The sequence below is a fragment of the Passer montanus genome, unplaced genomic scaffold, assembly GCF_014805655.1.
Source record: "Passer montanus isolate IOZ18808 unplaced genomic scaffold, ASM1480565v1 scaffold53, whole genome shotgun sequence".
NCBI lineage: Eukaryota > Metazoa > Chordata > Aves > Passeriformes > Passeridae > Passer > Passer montanus.
In genome coordinates, this window is record NW_024370263.1 from 7,776,645 (window position 1) to 7,799,330 (window position 22,686).

The 22,686-nt window shown below is 45.7% G+C and overlaps 1 protein-coding gene across 1 annotated transcript in view; it reads right to left on the reverse strand.

Annotated features, from left to right (window-relative positions):
- Window positions 1-1,231: 1,231 nt before the first annotated feature.
- SLC15A4 (solute carrier family 15 member 4) overlaps window positions 1,232-22,686 on the reverse strand; it is a 24,169-nt gene continuing 2,714 nt past the window's right edge. The window contains exons 3-9 of the mRNA XM_039724669.1: window positions 16,111-16,406; window positions 14,643-14,811; window positions 13,989-14,066; window positions 12,894-13,062; window positions 8,723-8,878; window positions 4,318-4,476; window positions 1,232-1,478 (exon numbers count right to left, since the gene is read on the reverse strand). Of these exons, the coding sequence (XP_039580603.1) occupies window positions 1,330-1,478; window positions 4,318-4,476; window positions 8,723-8,878; window positions 12,894-13,062; window positions 13,989-14,066; window positions 14,643-14,811; window positions 16,111-16,406 (1,176 nt within the window). The 3' untranslated portion in view covers window positions 1,232-1,329. The remainder of the gene's footprint in view (window positions 1,479-4,317; window positions 4,477-8,722; window positions 8,879-12,893; window positions 13,063-13,988; window positions 14,067-14,642; window positions 14,812-16,110; window positions 16,407-22,686) is intronic.

The window sequence follows — 22,686 nt, forward strand, 5'->3', positions numbered from 1 at the left end:
CACTCTGGCTGATTTATCTGGGCAAGGATAGGACACTGCTGTAGTGCTTGACAGAATTAATGGGGTGCCTGTGGACATTCAGAAATCCAACACCATTCCCCTGTGTCTTCAGGAAATAAAGGCTACAGAACAAGGTAGTTATAGTATCATTTTATTCACCTAGAAACAAAGGGTCGAAAGTCACAGCATGGAGGTTCATTTTATTTTGTAAACTCATTAAAAAGATGTCCATGTACAAAATAAGGACATTTTAAACAACAGAACGGCAGACAAAGGAAACTATAAAAATTCAACACATTAATAAAAAGGCTTTATTTTCTTTCTGCATAATTCCTTGCACCTTCCATACCAGTCTGCACACACTCTGAAGTACAGTTGTTAGCATCATTAAAATTCAAGAGGCTGAACAGAAAGCCATTTGCTCTGCTGGAGGAATGTGTGGCTGAAAGATCCAAACCCTGGAGCACGTTAAATAAAGTAAGACAAGACTGAGGGACCTGGCTAAAGGCTGCTAAATGGTTACTGTGCATTGATCTGCTCAGAATTCCAGCTCGCTTTGCTTCCTGCAAATGTTTGGAACAGTCCTTAGGGGAGGAAAGTGTTAGACTGAACAGGCCTTGTGCAAAGGTGGCTGTTGTCCTAACACATCGAATGCAGGCTCAAAAATAAAAACACTGCTGCAGTCAAACAGCTTCAACCCAACCAGTGTGAACTGTGCACCAGCAGCTCGGAGCAGCTCCTGGCATTTAGGAGTCAGGCTGGATGAAATCCTTGACACACGGCCAGTAACAGGTCAATTATAAAACTGAAGCTGTGCTAATTTGTAATGAATTTGTCCAGAAGGACTCCCAGCACTGAACCCCACGTGCTGCTTGAGGCTCCTGTTGGTTTCTCTCCCCAGGGTAGGCTTGTCCTGCAGAGTGTCAGTGATCCAGTTCAGCTGGGGTGAGAACAGCCCCTGCCCTGCCCCAGGTGTGCCAGCCTCAGCAGCTCAGCAAACACCTCCCCTGGAGCAGGAGCAGCGGGAATGCCCAGGCACTCACCTCCAGCCTTGCTGTCCTGCCAGGCGTAGTGCGAGACACAGCCCTGCCCTAAGGCACTTGCACTGAGAGCGGCAGGGCTGCGGGTCCCTGGGCAGGAGAGCTGCTGGCTGGGCACTGCCCTCACTGCTGCTGCTGGCAGTGCCCTCACTGCTGCTGGCTGGGCACTGCCCTCGCTGCTGCTGCTGCTGCTGGCAGTGCCCAGCTGTGCCTGCAGGCAGCAGGGCTGCTGGCTGGGCACTGCCCTCGCTGCTGCTGCTGGCAGTGTCGGGCTGTGCCAGTGCCAGGCTCACAGCCTCCCGTTGGCAGCCGCCTCGCCCGCCCTGCCCTTGTGGCGCTCGTACTTGACAGAGACGATCAGGAAAAGCAGCAGGGTGGCTCCCTGGATAGCAGCCAGCAGGAAGAAGTAATAGTTCAATTGGCAGCCATTAATATTGCCTAGGAAGAATTGGGGAGGAAAGAAGCATTAACTGAGGTGATAAAAAGGAAAACGTGAATCTGGGCAAGGGTAGGTGGTGAAGACTTTTCTGCAGAACCAAACCAAACCACATCTCCATCCCATTTTCATGATCCACAGCAAAGGCTGGCACTGCTGAGGAAGATGTGCACAGGATCAGCAATGCTTTATTTTGTTCTCCAATGCCTTAGACCAAGTCAAATGAAAATTAAAAAGAAAAACAAAAACCAAAAAAATGAATGCTGTAAAGGAAGAAGTTGGCAACTCCACAGATATAGAAAAAGCCATTATTGCAATTGTTTCTCAGCCTTTTTTGGCAACAAAGTTTAGAGTTCATGAAAACATGGGTGACTTCTTTGTGGTTCAGTTCACCTCTGATGCTCCCTCAAAACTGTCACCAATTACTGCTGTGGACATTGAGCAGTGTTAAATGTAGAAAGCTCATTGCTAAAACATCACTCCTCTGCTAGGAAGCAGCCCAGCTCCTGCTGGATTTCCAAGAACAATATATTGTGGCTCATTTCCAGCACACCACAGCCAACTGGACCATTACAATTATCAGATGTGTTGCAGAGACTAAAACAGTGACGTGTACATGGACCCTAACCAGCTGTTCCTGCAGCAGCCCTATAAACGTTCAGATTAAATTACTTTAATTACTGAAACTTAAGATTCAATTAAATGAACTTATCATAAAATGCAATAAAATTAAACTGAGCCTTTCCTTGACATTTAAAATACAATATAGATGTGAATCTCCATTTCAAGAGCAGATGTGTTTAAAGAGTAGTAATTATCCTTTATGAGATGGGATATTAAAGCCATGAAATCTTAGTTTTGGTGGGAGAAACAAGTCAATTCAATGGCAGCAAGCACCCCTGAAGTGCTGGCAGGGAGGGAACTTCCTCAGGAGCTTTTGGAGGCAGTCAGGCACCCCCAATGATGCCATGAGATGGCAGAAATAGGAATTTAGGGCATGTGCTTACAGTCATTCTACAGCACATAATGAAGCAGCTCCAGGCATTCCTTGACTGACTCGTTGCAATTCCTCCCCTGGAAAACCCAGGTAAAGTTCAGTGTGCCTCTGGTAACTTTTCACCTTGCTACAGCAATGAAAATGGAGTTATAGAGTTACAGAGGGTTACTGTGGGTGCTGCAGCTGCAGATCACCTGAGCCAGGTGTGCCCCTGCTGGGGAAAGGCACAAAGCCCTGGTGTGACAGTCCCAGTGCCACTGAGCTGAGCAGAGTGATGCCATGGCTCAGGAGAGGCACAAACCCCTGGTGTGACAGTGCCCAGTGCCACTGAGCTGCTCAGTGATGCCATGGCTCAGGAGAGGCACAAACCCCTGGTGTGACAGTGCCCAGTGCCACTGAGCTGCTCAGTGATGCCAGTGGCTCAGAAATGGCACAAACTCCTGGTGTGACAGTGCCCAGTGCCACTGAGCTGCTCAGAGTGATGCCATGGCTCAGGAGAGGCACAAAGCCCTGGTGTGACAGTGCCCAGTGCCACTGAGCTGCTCAGAGTGATGCCATGGCTCAGGAAAGGCACAAAGCCCTGGGGTGACAGTCCCAGTGCCACTGAGCTGAGCAGAGTGATGCCATGGCTCAGGAGAGGCACAAAGCCCTGGTGTGACAGTGCCCAGTGCCACTGAGCTGCTCAGAGTGATGCCATGGCTCAGGAAAGACAATCCCCTCCAGTGCTGGCCACCTCTGGGTAGATTTAGCACAGCCCAGAGATTTCACAGGAGATTTGGCAGTGTGTTCCATCAGCTGCTTCAGAGAACAAGGGCAAGGGGCTGAAGAAGCACCAGCATTATTTGTGGGGAATTTATTCCCTACTGAGCCATTACCAGCTGAATGATCTCTGTATTGCAGAAAAGGTTCCTTTTCCAATTTTGAAACTGACTGGGGAAAAGAAGTCTCAATGGGATGAAATATTCCTTTGGGGAGCACACTTCCATAAGGTTCAGGCTGCTGCAGCTTTGAAAGAACAATCTTATCTTCTGCAGCTTTGAAAGAACAGCTTGCAAGCCACAGATGCCAACTTGTGGCACATGCAGGAATCAGACACCACAGCTTTTTGGTAGATGCAAATCCAGGTGAAATGGCAAATTCTCTTGGACCACAGTGAAAGTTTAGGCTGCAATTTTAAGCCATGTACACATGGCAGGTCTAGCAGACATTTTAAGAACTGTTCACACTCCCCCTGTTGAGCTAATTAGCCCACTGAGGATGGGAGGGTTTGCTGAAATTCCCAAGGTGCCACCTACTGGTGCCAGGAATTATTTTTAACCTCCACTGGCAACTCAAGCAGGTGATTTGTTGAACTTTAGGAGTATAAATAGCTAGCAGACAGAAGTGCAGAATTAACTCATGGTAATTTCAATGAAGTCACTTGAAATGAGGAAGCTGAATAATCACTTGGAGAGAAATGGGGACATTTTACTTCCCATAATCACAGAAAGCAATTTCGGTACTTTATACCAAATATCTTCTTCTGCTGCACGTAATTTAAATATTTTTTACTGAAATGAAAATATTTGTAATTTCTAGAGATGAAATGCAGTAACAGCTGAGCAAGGAACTGAGGCTCTACAGAGGTGTTCCTCATGCTTTCATGAGGAAAGTGAATTATTTTGCACAGTCACATTATTTCATGCTTAGATGCAAAATGAAACTATAACAGAGCAGTTGACAAATTAATATTTTGAAAATAATAACTGTGTTAAAACTGCTTTAAAACTCAACAGTGCCATGTCCTTGATGTTAACTGAACCTTCTACTTTCCAGAGCATGAGCCCACTGATAAACACACTTACCAAAATCTGTGTGATTACTCATCCAGCCAATTTCTTTAATAGACACCAGGGCCAACAATCCAGAGCCAACAAACGAGCCAATGCCCGAGAAGAAAAAGAACAGCCCCATGATGGCACTCTGCATGGACTTGGGAGCAGCTGAATATGCAAATTCTAGGCCTGGATTAAAAGATGAAAAAATGCTATTAGAGAATGTAAGAAGTGAGAGTAGATTGTTCTAGAAGGGTTCTAGAAGCCACAGGTGTGTGGTGAATCCCCAGCAGTTCCCAGCTCCTTTTAATTGCTTTATAAATCCTCTTAAAGCTCATCACTGTATCAACCCAATGCTGAGACACAGACTTTGATCTTATTTATGTTCCATGTGTAAAATTAGGAAATCTTCTGAACCAACATATTCATTTTTCTGTCTAAAATGATCCTGAAAGAAATGAATTCAACTAGCTCAAAGCTGCAGTTCCACGTTTCCCAGCTCCCTTCTTCCCTGATCCCTGGCTGCTGGGCAGTGCAGGCAGGACAAGGAAAAGTCACTCTTGCATGAGCCAGGAACATTTATTTCTTACAGCCTCAGTGGCTGTCTCTGAATGTGCAGACAGAGAAATTAACTGGAACTGGAAAGGCAGTAATTATTATAATTTAATTTACTTTTGATCTAAAATTCTTTGAGTTCATTGCTTGCTAGCAAGCAATTCTTTTTAAGATTTGTAGATATAGGGCTTGAACTTTCAGCTGTCTTTGCTCAAATTTCAACCAATAAACCCAAGAAAAAGGTACCAGTGACCATCCATCTGCAAATCTGTGCTACCGAGTTTGTGTACCAAGAGCACACACTGGGTTAGCTCTGCCACACAAAGATTAATGCCCATGATTAACTCTCCTTTTTAGAATAATACTCCTGTCAAAAATCAAATGGGATTATTCACAGGAGACAATCAAATACGTTCCTTGCAGAGCTTTCTCTGACAGGTGAAATGCTTGTTTCAAAACAGTCTGCTCATACTGGGAATTAATGCTACCTCATCTAACATTTCTCTTTGCAAGGAGAGCATTACAGAGCTGGAATTGCATAACTCTTGTGTCTGGCATAATGAAGGCATGCTTTATTTCCAGCACCACTGCTGTCTGCCTGCTCCAGGCAGCTCTAGCAGAAACCCAGTGGCATTTCTCCTCAGGCACAGGATGAGGCAGCAGGGGCAGCCTGGTGCTGTGCCCCTGGAGAGGAGCAGAGCTGGCTGCTCCTGAGCTGTGCCTGGTCACCACCCCGTGCTCCTTCCCCTGCAAACAGGGCAGAAAGGGCCAGCAGGGAACTGAAACTCCTCACCCTGCTCAAACCACAGCCCGAGGGCAGGACAGACAGACACAGCTGCCAACGGCAGGGGCACAGTGCTACTGCTGCCCAGAATTAACACTGCCTTTGGCTCCTGGGCTCTGCCACCATCCAACAATTCTGATTTCCCAAGGAGTATCTACCTGTCCAACTGCACTTAAGGAAAACCAAGCAGAGCACTCTGGGCACACAGCAGCTTGTCTGTGACTTCTGGTGAAGGGATCAGAGCTGCCAAGGGCTCCTGAGCCTCAGCCACAGCTTGGGCACCAGGCCACTGAATGTTCTGGGCTAGTTAGCTCAGGTTTAACACGTGAAAGGATCTGGACTCTTTCTTTTCTTGTTCCTTTCACAGATACACTGGATCTGACTGTTCCAGCTGGAAAAAACCTTAAGACTCAGAACAAAACCCAAAACGAGTGTAACCCTGCACTTTCTGCAACAAAATAAGGTACATTTCTAAATGTGAATGGCTTTTGCAACAACACTAATATTTAATCTGGCATAAATCTTCTCTTTGCCTTCAGAGCCCCTTTGGCTGCTGGCAGCCATTGATAATGATTTCATGCTCCTGCAAACAAGCACTTCTGAAATTAAAGCCTCGCTGGTGTTGTCATGTGAGATTACAATTCCCAGCTAAACAAGGGTGCTTTAGGAGGATTGACAGAATAATACAAAAGATTAATGCAATGTGTGTCATCTTTTTAAAGGTACCTCAAGTGTAACTAATGTGGCTTAATAAGAATATGCTTAGTTTTACAGTAAACACAAAAACAGAGGTATGTTTCAGCTCTTGTGCTATTTATTCCCTTTTTGCTCACAACAAACATTTCCCCATCATTATGTGTTTGTAACCAATAACACTTTGCTTATTTTAAGCCTGGATTTCATAGCACAGTAGATGCCTTTATCAAGTTTAATATTGAATTGGTAAAGTACACTCTGAGTCTTGAGAGGCCTTCTTAAAAATATTAAGAATTATGTTCAGATAACAATCAGAAGGCAGGAAAGAGCCTTTGTAAAGAAAATCCAATCAAAGTGCACTACACAGAGCAATTAAGCTCTGCATAGAATTTCTGGTATTTTTTTCAAACACTGACCAAGAGTTTTTGAAGTTATAATGCTGTTGGCACAGACCCAGCAGAATATTCCCCTAAGAATTGTGCAAGCCTTAAAGGCTTCTCACAGAGAACTCCACTGAAGTCCTCTCAGCCTGGAGCTCAGCAGACAGAGAGTGCTTCAAGACCTTCCCACAGCCTGCAGACAGGGTTGCTATTTTTCCCTTGTGAACACCTATGAACTATTAATAGTACCTGATAGAGAAACAAGGCTGTACAGGGGGGAAGAAATGGGTTTAATTTTCCATGAACACTGTGTTTCTGGTAAGCCATCTGTTTATCTGAGTTAGGATGAAATAGCAGCACCACCACTAAACTGACCACAAGTAATTAATTTTACTCTTTGGATAAAAATGCTAAATACAGCCTCAGTTTTAGTAACTAACTAAATCAGGCAAGATTTTATCTTCAGGGTTTTGTGTGTTGGCATCTGTGACAGGTACCATACACGCACAATGAAATGGACAGCAAATGAGTAGACAGAAAAAACAACAAACCCCACTTTTATTCTTGTTGCCAAGCAATGCAAGCACCTTATTTTATTTCCTAACAAGTGTGATGACAGCAGCCCACGAGTAACCAGACACCTGGAGCAGAGGTTCTGTGTTGCACTCCGAGGGGAACAAATGGCCCAGGACAGCGGGGGCACGGCCAGCAGGAGCTCCCAGGGCAGGGCTCTCACCTCAGGCACTGTGATTGCCCAGGAGTGAAAGCAGCCTCCCCGGGGGAAGTGAAAGGGGAGCTGTGCCACCAGCCCTCGAAGGAAAGGAGCTGTGGGGGCAGCCACCTGCAGTGGATGAGCCTCACAGCTCAGGATTTGCAAACAGAACTCAACACTCTAATAAGGGACTGTAGTCAAGCAGAAATGCAGTGAGGTTTGCAGTGAGTTTCACATGAGGCACTGGAGGGTTTGCATGGATTGCACAGGAGCTCCAGTCCCTTACAATGAGTTGTACATGAGGCACTGCAGGGTTGGTTTATTGCACAGGAGCTCCAGTCCCCTGCAGCAGGGCCAAAGAGGCTCCTGGGCTCTCAGAGCTGTTCCAGTGCTGGGAACCAAGCCCTGCTCACAGCATGGAGCAAACCCGTGCTGAGAGGTTCCAGATTTCACCTGTGCCAGCCCAGCAAACAGGGCTGAGGGCCACGGGCAGCACAGAGGACGCCTGAGCTCTCCTCCTGTACGAGCCTGCACTTACAGAAACACCAGAAAATCTGATTTTCTGCTGCTCTCCTCCTTCAGTGGCAGCTCAGAATCAGTGAGCACACAGCTGTCCTTGCACCTCCCAGGCCCTGCAGGGAACTGAGCACCTCCTGCATTTGCTCAACACACACAGAATGTCAGCAGAGCTTCAGTTTGCTTAGGGTCATGTTGAACTACTGGAACAGCTACAGGAAAACTGATCTAGAAATAAGGTAGATAAAATTATATAAAAATAGCTGCTTCATTATTAATAGTCACAAACATTTTTCTTATTTTGCAGATGGAAAAACTCAAGTAACATGAATTTAAACTGGTAAGTCTTTCTAAATGTGGTTTATTTCTTCCCTTTGCCCTCAGAAAGGTGTTTCCACTTACTAATTGACTTTCTAAACTGTGACCAAAAAAAATCACAAAGTACAAATTGTATTTCCAACACAGAGGAATATTCAGAGGACACAAAACTGCACTAAAATAAACTATTGGAAGAGTAGATTGTTTTCCATTAGGGCTTGCAAATATCCAGCACTAACTAGATGCCACACAAATATTTTAGGTGTCACTGCTTGAAGTTCAGTTCTGAAAGCAGTCTTACATAGCCAGGCTTCAAATGTGCAAGACAATGGTGAGCTCTGTCACTTCAATTGAGCAATATTGTATAAAAAGGTATTGGGAACATCAGAGCTTACCAGTAATGACTTGAGAAGTATTTATTTTCTAAGATTCCATGGTTTATGATAGATACAAAAGCAGATTTGAGGCTCTTACCTGCTATACTTGCGAAGATTTCACTGAATCCAATCAGCACATATTGAGGGATCTGCCACCAGATTGGCAAATCTGCAGCATGGTATGTAACATTCCCAATTGTCTGGTTAATTGTTTTAACCTTGACAATTTTCAGTCTGTTGCTTTCCAGGATTCCTGTGTGAAAAGGGAGGGAAAAGAGATTGACCTAAGATGCAAACATTGTTTCTCCACATTAAGAATTAAATTAGGATTCAGCCCTGCATTGCAATTAGAAATGATACAAGAGGAATATGTATTTATTTCCTGACATAAAGCATTTCAGACTATTTCTGCTGTTGTTATTTCAAGACAGAGTTGTTCTGCCATAGAATTAGTGATTATATTCTCATTCAGTAGCAATAATTATACAAACACTTAGCCCATTTCTGGATGGATCAGCTCAGAGCTCTCATGGACACTGTGCTGGGGATTTTTTAAAGACAATTTCATTTTCACAAACTACTACTTTGCACTGTTGAACCATTTCAACTGCCACCATAGTATTCATAAATTAGAAACCCTTTTGCTTATGGAAATGGCTACACCAGTCCTGCAGAGCTATGAAAACCCTCTATGAATATGATTATGACATTTATATGACACTTTTCATCCAAAAAGATCCAAGAGCTCATTAGAGCTTGATTTACAAGCAATACATTGCATAGAAAGTACTTCATATGGGATGAAAAAGAGACAGGACAGTGTAAAATATAAGCTTTTTCAGCTTGCTCAGCACAACAGTTTAGGGTAGAAAGTGAATGTCAAATAATGCTGTGGGGTTTTGTTGAAGTTGCCCAGATTAAACAATTGACTCACAGTTCCATAAAATACACTGAATAGCTAATAATTAACAAAACTCCCTGCTGCACCCAAAAGAGACCTCTATAAAGGCACTCTTGTCTCATCCTTGGAAATGAGGTGAATTTATCCATCCCAGCTCAGAGGAGCAAGGCTGAGCCACTTCCCTCAGGGTGCTCACCCTCCAGCCTCCCTCAGCGCTGTCAGCTCGGGCTCTGTCTGTCCTGACCCGACCTGCCCTCACCCTGGGGCACACAAGGTGTCCCCAAAACCCTGTGCAGGGTTAGCCAGGCTGCCTCGAGGCCATGCCAGCGTGTGCAGGGACTCCCCCTGCCTCCTCCCTGCCAGCTGCCATTCCTGGAGCACCCTCAGTGCCACGGCCACGTTCTGTGTGCCCTGAGACCCTGAGCCATGCTGGCAGCACGTCCCAGAACAATCCCAGCTCCTGGTGTACCAACAATCCCAGCTCCTGGTGTACAAACAATCCCAGCTCCTGGTGTACCAAACAATCCCAGCTCCTGGTGTACAAAACAATCCCAGCTCCTGGTGTACAGAACAATCCCAGCTCCTGGTGTACAGAACAATCCCAGCTCCTGGTGTACAGAACAATCCCAGCTCCTGGTGTACAGAACAATCCCAGCTCCTGGTGTACAGCAGGGTTCACAGGAACAAACACAGTTCCTGGTGTACAAAACAGTAACAATTCCTAATGTGTACAGCAAGGTTTACAGAAACAATCCCAGTTCCTGATGTACAGCATGGTTCCCAGGAACTGATCCCAGTTCCTGATGTACAAAACAATCCAAATCCCAGTTCCTGATGTACAGCAGGGTTCACAGGAACAATCACAGTTCCTGGTGTACAAAACAGTAACAATTCCTAATGTACAGCAAGGTTTACAGAAACAATCACAATTCCTGATGTACAGCATGGTTCCCAGGAACAATCACAGTTCCTGATGTACAAAATAATCACAATCACAGTTCCTGATGTACAGCAAGGTTCCCAGAACAATCCCAGTTCCTGATGTAGAAAATTCCTGAAGTACAGCATGGCTCCTGCTCTCCTGTGCCTTCCCAAGTCTGTGACATAAAACCCTGGGGGAGCAGCCAGATCAGCCCCTCTGTGCTAAGTGACAGTGCCAAATGTCTCACTAACATCTAGATTTAGCTAAAGATTGGTCTGAATTCATTCCTTCTTCATTTATTCCTTTATTCCACATTTTCTCTGTTTTCCTCACTTCTTTTTAGGTGACCCATCTTATTTTTATGTATCTTTCTTTAGCTCTTCACCTACCTCAGTGCCCTCTGAACTATGAAGAGCTGCTGTAATTAAAATAAAACTGGACTTCTTGATGTTTTAATTTTAGATAGCTGCCAAACACTTTAGAGTGGAACTTAATTAAAGTGTAAACAAAGCAGTAGAGTCATCTAAGAGCTCAGACATAATTTTATTTATTTACACTCAACACAGAACTGTTGCACCTCAAAACATCAAGTCATCTTAATGTGTTTATACTCTTACAAAATAAGCACTGAGCCACCTAGGAGCACAACTACATATACCAAACTTTGCCATAAATTCATCTTCGAAGTACTTCAGAATCTGGAATCTATTGATTCTTCCCTTAAGACTTTGATAGACAAGTTTCATATTTAATTTTACACTCTAAGTAGTTAAAATAATCTGAACTTCTTGCTATAATGGTTTAAACTCCATAAATGAAGTAGATTTTCCAGCTGAATAACCTTGAACATTGCTGCTCAGAATTCACCATAAGATGCATGAAGCACAGCAGATGTTCATTAAATCTAATCAGTTGTATTTTAATACAGTTTATAAAATATTTTAAATAATCTAACCAATCTAATAGGCAGCCTGAGTAGTGTCCACAACTAATGGCTGTTAGAGAAGCAAGTCAAAATGGAAATATGGCACAAACAAATCATTAAGATATTGCAATGACTGCAAATTCTTGACATTTTTGTGTTTAAGATTTCATTCAGTGTCCCTCTCCAAGGCAGTGGTTGGAAGTGATAGTGTATTTTAAGGATGCTAAAACATGGCAGCTATAAATATCACTTAATGAGAAAATAAAAATTGATGAAACCTAGAAACCGACACCTTGCTAGAAATAAACAGTTTCCTAAACCCCAAATTTGTCACAACTGAAGCCCTTAAATTCCTGTTACAATGAAGAGATGTCAACTTACTCCAAAAGGTTAAACTTTCCAAACAATCACCCAAATAATTCACCTTTCCAGTTTCTACTGGGGCAGGCTTGGGGAAGATCAAACCAACAAAAGCATTTGTTACGTTTGTAGGTGAATTGCAAAAAGCATCAGAAACTTTCCGGAATTTTGCTGTAGGAACCCATTGCCCAGCTCAGCCATCACAGCTTGATGAGCTCTTCCCCACTAGAATAAAGACAGATATTGCTGGTTTTGAATTCCCTCAGATGTGAGCCCACAGGTTCTATTTAAAGAGCTGACATTTGAGTGTTTTACATCATCCTCTCTGCAGCAGCAGTGTCCTAAGAAACACGGAATAAGAGAAACACTTCTATTTAACTTTAAACGACTTTGCTTGAAGAACTTTCCTTGCCCACAAAGTGACCTTGGCCTAATAATTACCTCTCTCATTGAAAGAAATCTTAATAACCATACAAAGTGTCCCTCTCCCTAAAATACTGGGGATCCCAAGTGCTGCAATGAATTTATTTAATGCTGTAATGCTTTATCAGGATGTTCATTACAGTGATGCTGCTGAGGGCTATAGATTCTGTGAAGCATTGCTCAGAGATGTTCAGTTCCACATCAGCAGCACTTAACAACTGGAAATCATCTCCAAAGCAGCTGATTTATGGGGCCAGCAGAGCTGCCATCTTTTCCCTTTCATGCTACAGCTCAGTTATTTTACACTACACTAATTCCCAAACATTAGGGAACAGGAAGATGGGGGGAGAAAACCCAAAGTGGGAGGAAACTCTTGTTCAGCCTTAACCTAACTTTATTATTTCAGAGCAGGGGAAAGGATTTTGGGTAAAATTTCAGCTTTTTTATACTTTTAAGTCAAAATGTATGAAGAAACATTTTTAAAGGGCATATGCAAAGTCTGCTTCAGGCAGGAAAAATGGTCCAATTTTATTGCAAGTGTTCAAAACAGTTTAGTAAATTGTTGGATACAATCCCCTTTATTGAGGGAAATGCATCCATGAAGGCACATTCCAACTATCCCACTAAAAACCATCTGAATAATGCTGAATTAAATATTCACACAGCTCTTTGAAAAATGCTGTTGCAGTGAGCTGAACAATTCCCCATGTCAGGAGATGTCCAGGTCGTTTTCTTACCTGCAGCAAAGGCAGAGCACATCACAAAGAACATTCCAACTGCAATCCTCTTCAGCGAGGATGGCAGCAAGCCATTCCTCTTCAAAATGGGGTCCACCACTTTGTCTTTTAGGGGTATGAGGATGAGGATAAGCACTGCATCAAACATGGTCAGCCAGGCTGCTGGGAACTGAAAGGGGAGATGACTCCAGTTGGCAATTTCACACTTAAGAGTTAATTTTTACTATTATTTTACAAATAAGGTTTTGATTGAACACTTTGATCTGAAATAAACATCAATGCACTGACAGACATTGTGAAAAGTCAAATAAGAGTGTTAAAAGCTGAAGAAAATACTCAGCTATTCAGGTTTTCATTGAATCTGGCTGCTCATACATCTGTAAGCCCAGTTTCTCATCTGACAGAGTTGAACTTTTTACCTAATTCAGTCATGAAAAATATTTAATAACCAAGCTCTGTCTCCTATTAACCTTAGAACTATCAGAAATATGCCACAGAAGAGCAGAAACACTCTTACTAATGTAAATGCAAAGTTCAATTAAAATCAAGTTACACTTGTCAAATGACTAGAGAGGGTGGTGTAACACATGTAAATCCTGGGTTTTACTTCTCTGTACCATTTCTGCAATCACATGATGCCAGCCTTTCTTGAAAAGTACTGATTGAACAGCTTCTTTCAATATGCTGCAGGTAAAGTGATTATTGATTAGGCAGTCTAAAGTAACAAATGTGTCTCAGATTCCAAATGTACCACTGGAGGATGGGGATTCATTCCTGCTGGGATTGCAGGAATGCTTCAGTCCTGCTCTGGAAACTCAGGGCGTGGGGATCCATCAGCTTTCTCCAGAGGTCACACTTTGGCCGCTGAAGGACAAAGAAGCTCTGGATGACAGCAGTGAGAGTTACCTGAATGCATCAGAGCAGGCTGGTGTGAGCCCCAGACCCCTGGTGTGACAAACTCTGGGGTGTGCATCGTGCTGCTGAATCCCCAGAGGCTGGGCCCCTGATGCCCACAGGCACTGCCTGCAATTCCTGTACCACGCTGACAATTTGCATTCCCACTAAAGGGCCCTGGCACGGGCTGTGCCCTCTCACCGTGTGGATGGAGGTGGCGTCGTTGGAGATCTCGGGGATTTTCAGATGCAGGCTCTGCAGCACATACGTCGTCTGCATCTAGCATCAGGAAAGAGGAGTTGAGGTTACTTGGACAAGGAGTGCTGAGAGCAAGATGTTTTTCATTTTGTAACCATTAACAAAGATTATACCAGAGGTGAAATGTTAACACAGCAAACTGAAAACAATTACAGTCAGAACATCATAAGAATTTTTAACCTTGTAGCTATTTTTACTAGGAACACAAAGAATCATTTGTGTGTCTTTGAAAACAATTTCTGCATTGTTTCTTTTGCCCAAAATGTATCTGATATTCTGAATCATCTCCATAAGGCAGAACCTGAAAATTAAAATGAGGTCTAGAGCAGTAAGCCTGACCTATATGAACCAGCTGCAAGATGAAACACAGCACAGCATTTAAGAGATGTGAATTTGTACAACTGTGAGTCTTAACTACAATTGTAATGATTTTATTTTTTTCTATTATTAGGTCAAAATATTATTTGAGAGCATTCCTTAGTAGTCATTTTTCATCTCTCAACTTCAAGGTAAGTTTCCTATTTATAAGAGAACACCCCGAAAATGTTAAATTAGAAATTATGTAAAATATAACTGTAACCATTTGGAACTACTCACTTGAAAATACACTGTCCAGTAAGGTATTAAAGCCAGAAAGACAGGGATAATCTTGACAAGAGCTTTCACATCCTCCACCTTATCTTCTCTGAAGGGGCCCCCCCGAGACAGCTTGGCCATCTCGAAGAGGCTTTGCTTGCGAGGCGGGTGCAGCACTCCCTGGCCTTCACTGGGAGAAGGATTTGAGATGTTTAGTCACACAGAACTGGCAATCTTCCTTATAGAAAGCTAATGCATTTCCAAAATGAGTAATTCGTGTAAGTTACAGCAACACAGCCAGGCCAGAATGGATCCCCAGCAGGTGGAAACACGAGAGGAAACATTCTGCTGTGGAGTTTCCTTATTTCCCATCCTCCCCACACAGCCCAGCCCTAAACAACTGGCAGAACTTGGAGTAACCTGCATTTTGTGATATTGCTGGTTAAGTCACTGAACTGTTTGGCAGTCTGAACACATGAAAGCCACTGCAGAGGCACCTGACACCTCTTACCAGTGACTCAACTCAACCACCAGTATTCCATGGGCAGCTCTTAACAGTGGAAGAATTTTGGCTCCCCATCAAGCTACTCACAGCATTAAGTGCAGATGACAGTGCTTTTCAAACCAGAAGGCAGCCACAAACTCATCTGCCAGACAAGAAAGTGAACTAATGCTGAGAGCAGCCCCGCCAGGCTGTGGTACACCCTCAGGAAGGCTGAGCTGGCAGGACACAGAGCTCAGCTGACACCATGGCCTGGCTGCAGGGACACCCAGGGGTCTCACTGTGCCTCCTCCATCCCCCAGCTCCCAGAGCTAATGCATTTCCAAAATGAGTAATTCGTGTAAGGTACAGCAACACAGCCAGGCCAGAATGGATCCCCAGCAGGTGGAAACACGAGAGGAAACATTCTGCTGTGGAGTTTCCTTATTTCCCATCCTCCCCACACAGCCCAGCCCTAAACAACTGGCAGAACTTGGAGTAACCTGCATTTTGTGATAGTGCTGGTTAAGTCACTGAACTGTTTGGCAATCTGAACACATGGAACCCCACTGCAGAGGCACCTGACACCTCTTACCAGTGACTCAACTCAACCACCAGTGTTCCTGGGCAGCTCTTAACAGTGGAAGAATTTTGGCTCCCCATCAAGCTACTCACAGCATTAAGTGCAGATGACAGTGCTTTTCAAACCAGAAGGCAGCCACAAACTCATCTGCCAGACAAGAAAGTGAACTAATGCTGAGAGCAGCCCCGCCAGGCTGTGGTACACCCTCAGGAAGGCTGAGCTGGCAGGACACAGAGCTCAGCTGACACCATGGCCTGGCTGCAGGGACACCCAGGGGTCTCACTGCGCCTCCTCCATCCCCCAGCCCCCAGAAAGCAGCTCCAGGACTCCAGCTCTCCAGCTCCCAGAGCAAACCCGCCAGGGTGAGCTGAGGAGCTCAGTCCCAGCTGACTGAATGAGGGCACACAGAAGAGCTCATCACAAACCTGTTTGCTGAGTGCTCCCCGTGGCTCTTCTTGGAGCAGCAGGAGTATGTGAGGATTCTGAACATGTCTGTGAAGGCACTGCCATCGGGGGGTTTGGTGATGAAGAAGCTCTGGCCACACAAGAACACCATGAAGGAAATGCCAATGCAGACTGTTGGGATGCTGTACCCGATCACAAAGCTCACGTTCTGCTGGATGTAGGCAATGCCTCCCAGAGACAGGATAGCTCCCAAATTAATGCTCCAATAAAACCAGTTAAAAAACCTTCTTGTGGCTTCTGGACCCCGGTCTTTGACCTGGAGAAGATGAAAAGCAAGCCCTTCAGTTTCTGAAGAAAATAAGGCTAAACAGAATTAGAATCTTTGAATTAGAATTCAAACAAGTTCAATGCACTGAAGAGCTCAGGTTTCATTCAGTCACACTGGAATGATTTAAGTGTTTTGGGCTTCACATGTATTTGATGAGATGACACCTCAGTGAGAGCTGCACCATTATGTGAGTAACCTTCCAGAAGCCCAGCACAGGGATAGAAAAGGCACACTACTGAGAGACACAGCTTCCCCAGAGAGGCCATTCTGATTTCTACTGCCCTGACTCTCACTGGCTCATTTCTCTACAAAAAGCTCCCTCAGATTCACATCCTAGTCCACAGGAGTTTAAGTAACTATTTTCCAGTAACAAAAAGTTAAGCTGCCTAAAAATTAACTTATTGCCACAATTGCTTCTTCCTATTCCATTTTCTAAGCCTCAAATGAATACTTGTTAATTAAACAACAAATTTAATTTTTAACACAGTATTAATGCCTCTCATCAGAACACAAACTGAGCACTTGTCCTTCAGACCTTTAAAAAAATTAAATTTGGGTTGCCTGAGGACCATAAGGCCCCTGTAAGTATTTATCCCTGTGAGTCAGTGCTGTTCACAGTGTTATTTTTTCTGTCTCTCCAGTGGAAGTAAAGACATCCCTGGTTTACAGAACTATCCTGTACAGTTTCACCATCCCTCTTTATTATTGTCTATTGTAAGTCACCCCACATTTTGTAATTCTGTTCAAGGAACCCAGCATCACTCATAAGAGGTGATGTAAGAGAAACGAAGCAAATTAAAATCTGAAATACATTAAAAAGATCAAGTAGTCTGCAGAAGAATCCATAATACTGTGTTGTGAGTGGCTGATGACTGCAAGGCCATTAACAGTGGCTAGCACGTCAGTGCCATGCACCAGCCTGGCTGAGCCAGTTATTTTTCATTTGTAACTGCAGATTTCCCCTCATTTGCCACATCTTCAACAGACCCATATTTAGTTTGCAGTATGAAAAGCAAGCTGTGCCTTTTAAATGAGTTTTTAACACTGCCAGTTCTGATTAACAGCTTCGGGTCTCCCAGTGGTGCACAAACCCATCTGTAGCATTCAGCCAGCCCCACAGAGGAAATGTTGAAGTGTCTATTCCTGTGCACAGTTTATAGCACTGTCAGGCATGCAGGTGCATCTGTTAGAATGTCAAACTCAATCCTGGAGACTGAACCCAAGAAATTCTCCCTCTCCAGCTTCAACTTGGTACTCAATTCCCAACTTTCATCAGCTGCAGCAGTGGAGCAATCTAGGAATTCCTCCTAAAGGCCAATGAGCAGCAGGATATTAGCAAATTACACAGAACACTGCTCCAACTTGTGTAAGTGTTAGCAATGTGTTTGATGGAGTTTCCGTTTCTTCATCACAAAGTCTCAGTTCTCTTATTTCTGCAAGGCAGATGACTTCTCATCCTCCCTCTTGCACATGACCTTGCTGACATCTTTACAAAGGAGAGCTGGCAGAAGAAAGCACACTTTGATGCAGGTAAGAACAGGGAGGCACACCATGAGCCTTCTGTCAAGCGTTATCCCAGCCTCCCACCATTAGCTCCTGAAAACTTCCTGAACCAAGGATGGCTTCTCTCTGCTTCATCAATGCAGCAGCTCTCCTCTCCATGAGCTTGTGTAAGCTGCCTCTGAACCCAGGTCAGCCTTCAGAACCCACAGCATCCTGTGCCAAGAGCTGCACAGGTAATGACACAGTGGGAAGGAGTGCTCCACTCGCCTGCTTTGAACCCGCCCTGTCTGAGCCTCGCTGCTTTCACCCTGCTCCAGGAAACAGCACCGACAGCTGAGCTCCATCCATCCATTTCCACCCCATTCCTGCTCCAGAGACAGCCCAGCTTCATCCCATTCCTGCTCCAGTGACAGCCCACTTCCATCCATTCCTGCTCAGACAGCTGAGTCCATCCATTTCCATCCCATTCCTTCTCAGACAGCTGAGCTCCATCCATCCATCCACTTCCACCCCATTCCTGCTCCAGAGACAGCCCAGCTCCATCCACTGCTGTTCCAGAGACAGCCCAGCTCCATCCCATTCCTGCTCAGACAGCTGAGTTCCATCCATCCCATTTCCACCCCATTCCTGCTCGAGTGACAGCCCAGCTTCATCCATTCCTGCTCAGACAGCTGAGTTCCATCCATCCCATTTCCATCCCATTCCTGCTCCACAGACAGCCCAGCTCCATCCATTCCTGCTCCACTGCTGGCACAAACCACTGTCACATCTTCCTTTTTGCTGCCTTTTCAGAGGTAGGAAATTTGGACTGATTTGTGATTCCTCACCTGGAAACTACTGACCATGTCTGTGGCCCTTCCTGGAAAGTTCCCTCCCCGTCTCCAGGGTCCTTTTTGTAACAGTGACCAAAAGGAAAGCAGTGCTCAGAGGATACACAAACCACAGACTGAGAATGCAAAGAATCCATCTCCTCCTTCTTTATCAAAGCATATATCTGCAGTAAAAATCACATCACAGCCACATCTGAAATGCCACTACAGCATTTAACTGGCAAACATGAATAACTGAATAAAGGTCCCACTGAATACCTGGTGGAATATCTTCTCAAAGACAAAGAACTATGAAGATGTCTTGTCAAAACCCTGCATGAAAGGAACATGACCACTCCAAAGTTCCTGCCAGCAGTAGTTTTCATTTGTTCCTGCAGTCAACTGATAGTCACAAGTGACAAACGTAACAAACACCCCAAACTCACCCCAGCCACACAGCAGAGCAGGGACGGAACAGAGGAGCCCGTCCTTGTCCTTAGCCTACCAAAGAAGGTACAACGACAAGAGTTCTGTGCAGTCAAATTTACAGACTCCTCACCCTCTAATCCATCACTGCAGACAACCACTTATTCTGTGAGACCACCTGAGAGAGCTGGCTAGCTGAGCTCCACAGTATCACTCAGCTGCTGCATCATTTCCAAGTTTTATACTGAAATCCGGCAAGCCCACAGATAAAGTCTGCTCCTCTCCCATCTGTTATTACTGGCATTGTGAATGCCACAACTTGTTTCAAACTTGTTCTTTGCAGAGCCTTGGAGGTCCACAGGCTCATAAGAAGTTTGACAGCAGCAACAACAAAACAAGTTGCAGTCAGGGACCTTCAAATCTTTATACATGGCTCCCCATCCTTATCCAGGGGCTGGAAAATCTATGCCCTACAAATAAATAAATGCTGAAAATCACTCTAAAGCCATCTTTACAGCAGCAATTCCAACAGCAACTGTGAACCACCGACTTCAGCAGAGCTGGGAGATGTGTGGCAGTGGTGGCCTGGTGGGTTTGTTGGCTGTTAGCAGCTCAGAGGGCAGCCACGGCGTGGGTGAAACCTGGCCTCCCTCATTGCCCTGAAACAGAGCCAGCTATAATTAGAACCATTATGGCTGAGACCAGATTAGGAGCCTGCTACTATTCTGGCCTCGGTGCTGAAGCAGCTTTCACAATAATGACCAGCAGTCCTGTTGTTTCCTAACTGCAGAAAGTCACGGGCTGCTCCGGGGAACGGGAAGTGGCAGCAAACACTCGCTGGAAAGGGGAACTGGGAAGTGCCAGGTTATGGGATCACATGGTCAGAAACACCATTAGAGCCATCCCTCAGACTCACACAGCACCCTGGAGCAGCTGCAACCTCTAGAGAAACATTTGTAAACACACCTGAGAAAAGCTGCTCTGGCCCAGCTTTGCAGGAACTCTTGTTGCTAAGCTGAGTGGAGGGAGTTACTCCATCCTAACTCTACTCTAACAGCGCTTGTAAAAGCACTCAACAGAGAGTTAGAGCTCAACTTCAGAGAAAAGTATTGCAATTCAGCTTCTGATCTTCCACAAAGTGGTTCTGCTAAATAAAGATCTCTCATTATACAAGAGCTCTCCACCCAAATTCAATAGACACATTAAAGCTGAAAAATTCACACGGTAATTTAAGAGATCTGCAATGAAATGAAATTAACATTCTGAGAAGTGCCAACTGAAGTACACGATACACAATTCATCCTTTCCTTTGGGGAAAGAGGACAAATCCTACCAGCACACATCCAGCCAAAAGACGTCTGCAATGTGCTCTGGCCTCCCAAGAACGTGGCTCTGGGATGGACTTTATTCTCAGATACAGATAGATGTACACAGCTATATGGATATATACTCATCTCCCCAACAGCTTTCCACATTCCTGTGCTGGGAAAAGGCACCCAAGAGGGCCCCAAGCTGCACTCCAAGGTAAGGGACATGCTGGAATATATTTAACAAGAGATAAGCCAGAAAAAAGAGAAAAAGGGAAAAATTCAGGCCTCAGCAGAGCTCCACTGATTATTATGGCCCAGCAAGGAGTATTTCTTTTGCTTCACCCTACATAAATCACTGTGAATTATCTGCAAACCCAGCCAAAACCCTGCTCTCCTTGAAATCCTGGGGGAAAAGCCTTTACAAAACCCAGCTACAACAGCTATGCTTCCATTGGCAATGGCTCTTCTTTTGCTCTGTTCCTGCCATTATTTATCTCCCATATTTAACTTTCATAAAGCGTTCTGGGGATAAGCAGTCAGTTTTGAAAAACACCTTACAAGATAAAGTCATATTAAAGCAATTTCACTGGATGGGCTCAGGCTGGCTTAAGCAGAGCTCATGCACTGGGGACACACAATCCTGGGCTATAATAATGTTTTACATTTATATACTGCCTTCCACCCAGAATTCAGAATACACGGAATGCCAAAGAATGACAAATGCAAACTGCACAACAGAGAACAGAGCTATGCTTGGCAAGGATTCTGTGGTGGATTCTCCCTCTCTCAAAGAATTCATGGCATTTCTGATACCTGCTCTAACCAGAACTCAGTGAGCCAGCTCTGGCCTTTCAGTTTAGTTAGAAAAGCTGCTCAGCAGTACCTGAGCACGCTGAAATTCTCTGTTTACGAAGCAGAAATTACATTTCAACATCCACAGCCAGCACACTGCCTCAGCACAGCACTGTAAAACAACTACATGTAACAGCATTCCAGCTGAATGAAGTGCAGGTTGCCTCTCAGAGTTTTCTGTGCAGCCCCTGGGCTCTGCAGGGCTGACCCATGGATGGTATCACTGTGGCGGGTCCCCCCGAGCTCATCTGACAGGATGTGTGCTTCGGGAGCAGCCCAGGTGATGTTTGCCCCGGCCAGAGCAGCTTCCCCATCATGTGATGCAGCACGAGCCTGCACAGAAATGCCCCTCAAGGGCAGCGCAGGGCACAAACACCAACAGCATGGAAAGTGCTGCTTCTGCAGCCTTCCTTTGGCACGGATGGTAAAGGCCTCTGCCACTGCCTTTCAAGGCCCACGTCATCCTTGTCACAGCTAAAATGTGTGTCCTGTACTTCATCCGATGAGCTCCGAGGTCACAAACTCACCAGTGAGGACAATTAACAGTCCACTTAATGACCATGAAGTATTCAACCCAAGTCCTCGAGCTGGTGATGGCCGAGCCAGCTCAGACCCCACAGAGGGTGAGGGTAACCCCAGGCAGGGTAACCAGGAACCCAAGGGTCATACGGGACCTGCCACCCCACAGGCACCAAACTCACCCCAAACACGGCCCAGCCCAACACGCTGCTGGACGAGGCCATTCCCTCCCAGGCCGAGCCCCCGCCGAGAGGGCAGCGGGCCGGCAGTGCCCAGCCCAGCGCGGCCAGCCGCGGTGCCAGCCCTGCCGCCATACCCGACCTGGTCGGCCCCGAACGGGGTGATGTTGGCCTTGACCGAGCCGACGCCCAGCCCCACGAGGACCAGTCCCACGAAGGTGGCGGCGGCGCAGTAGCGGGCGGCTCCCAGCTGCGAGCAGGGCGGCCGGCTGGCGTTGGCGGCCGGCCAGGAGCAGTTCTCCACGGGGAAGAGCGGGATGTCCCCGCAGAGGCCCTGCCGCGTGTGCGGCGCGGCGATGACCGGGAAGGCCAGCATGCCCAGCAGGTAGAGCGCCATGCTGAGCAGGATGGTGCCGAACTTGCCCAGCAGCGCGTCGGCCAGCCAGCCGCCGAACGGCGACACCAGGTATGTGATGCCCATGAAGAGCAGCAGCGCCTGGCTGGCCTGCGCGCCCTCCCAGCCGTAGGGCGGCCCGTTGAGGAACAGCACCAGGTTGGACGTGATGCCGTAGAAGGCCACTCGCTCCAGCAGCTCGGCCAGCAGCACGGCGGCGCAGGCCAGCCGCCGGCCCTGGAAGGCGCTGCCGGCCGCCCGCCCGCGCTCGCCGCT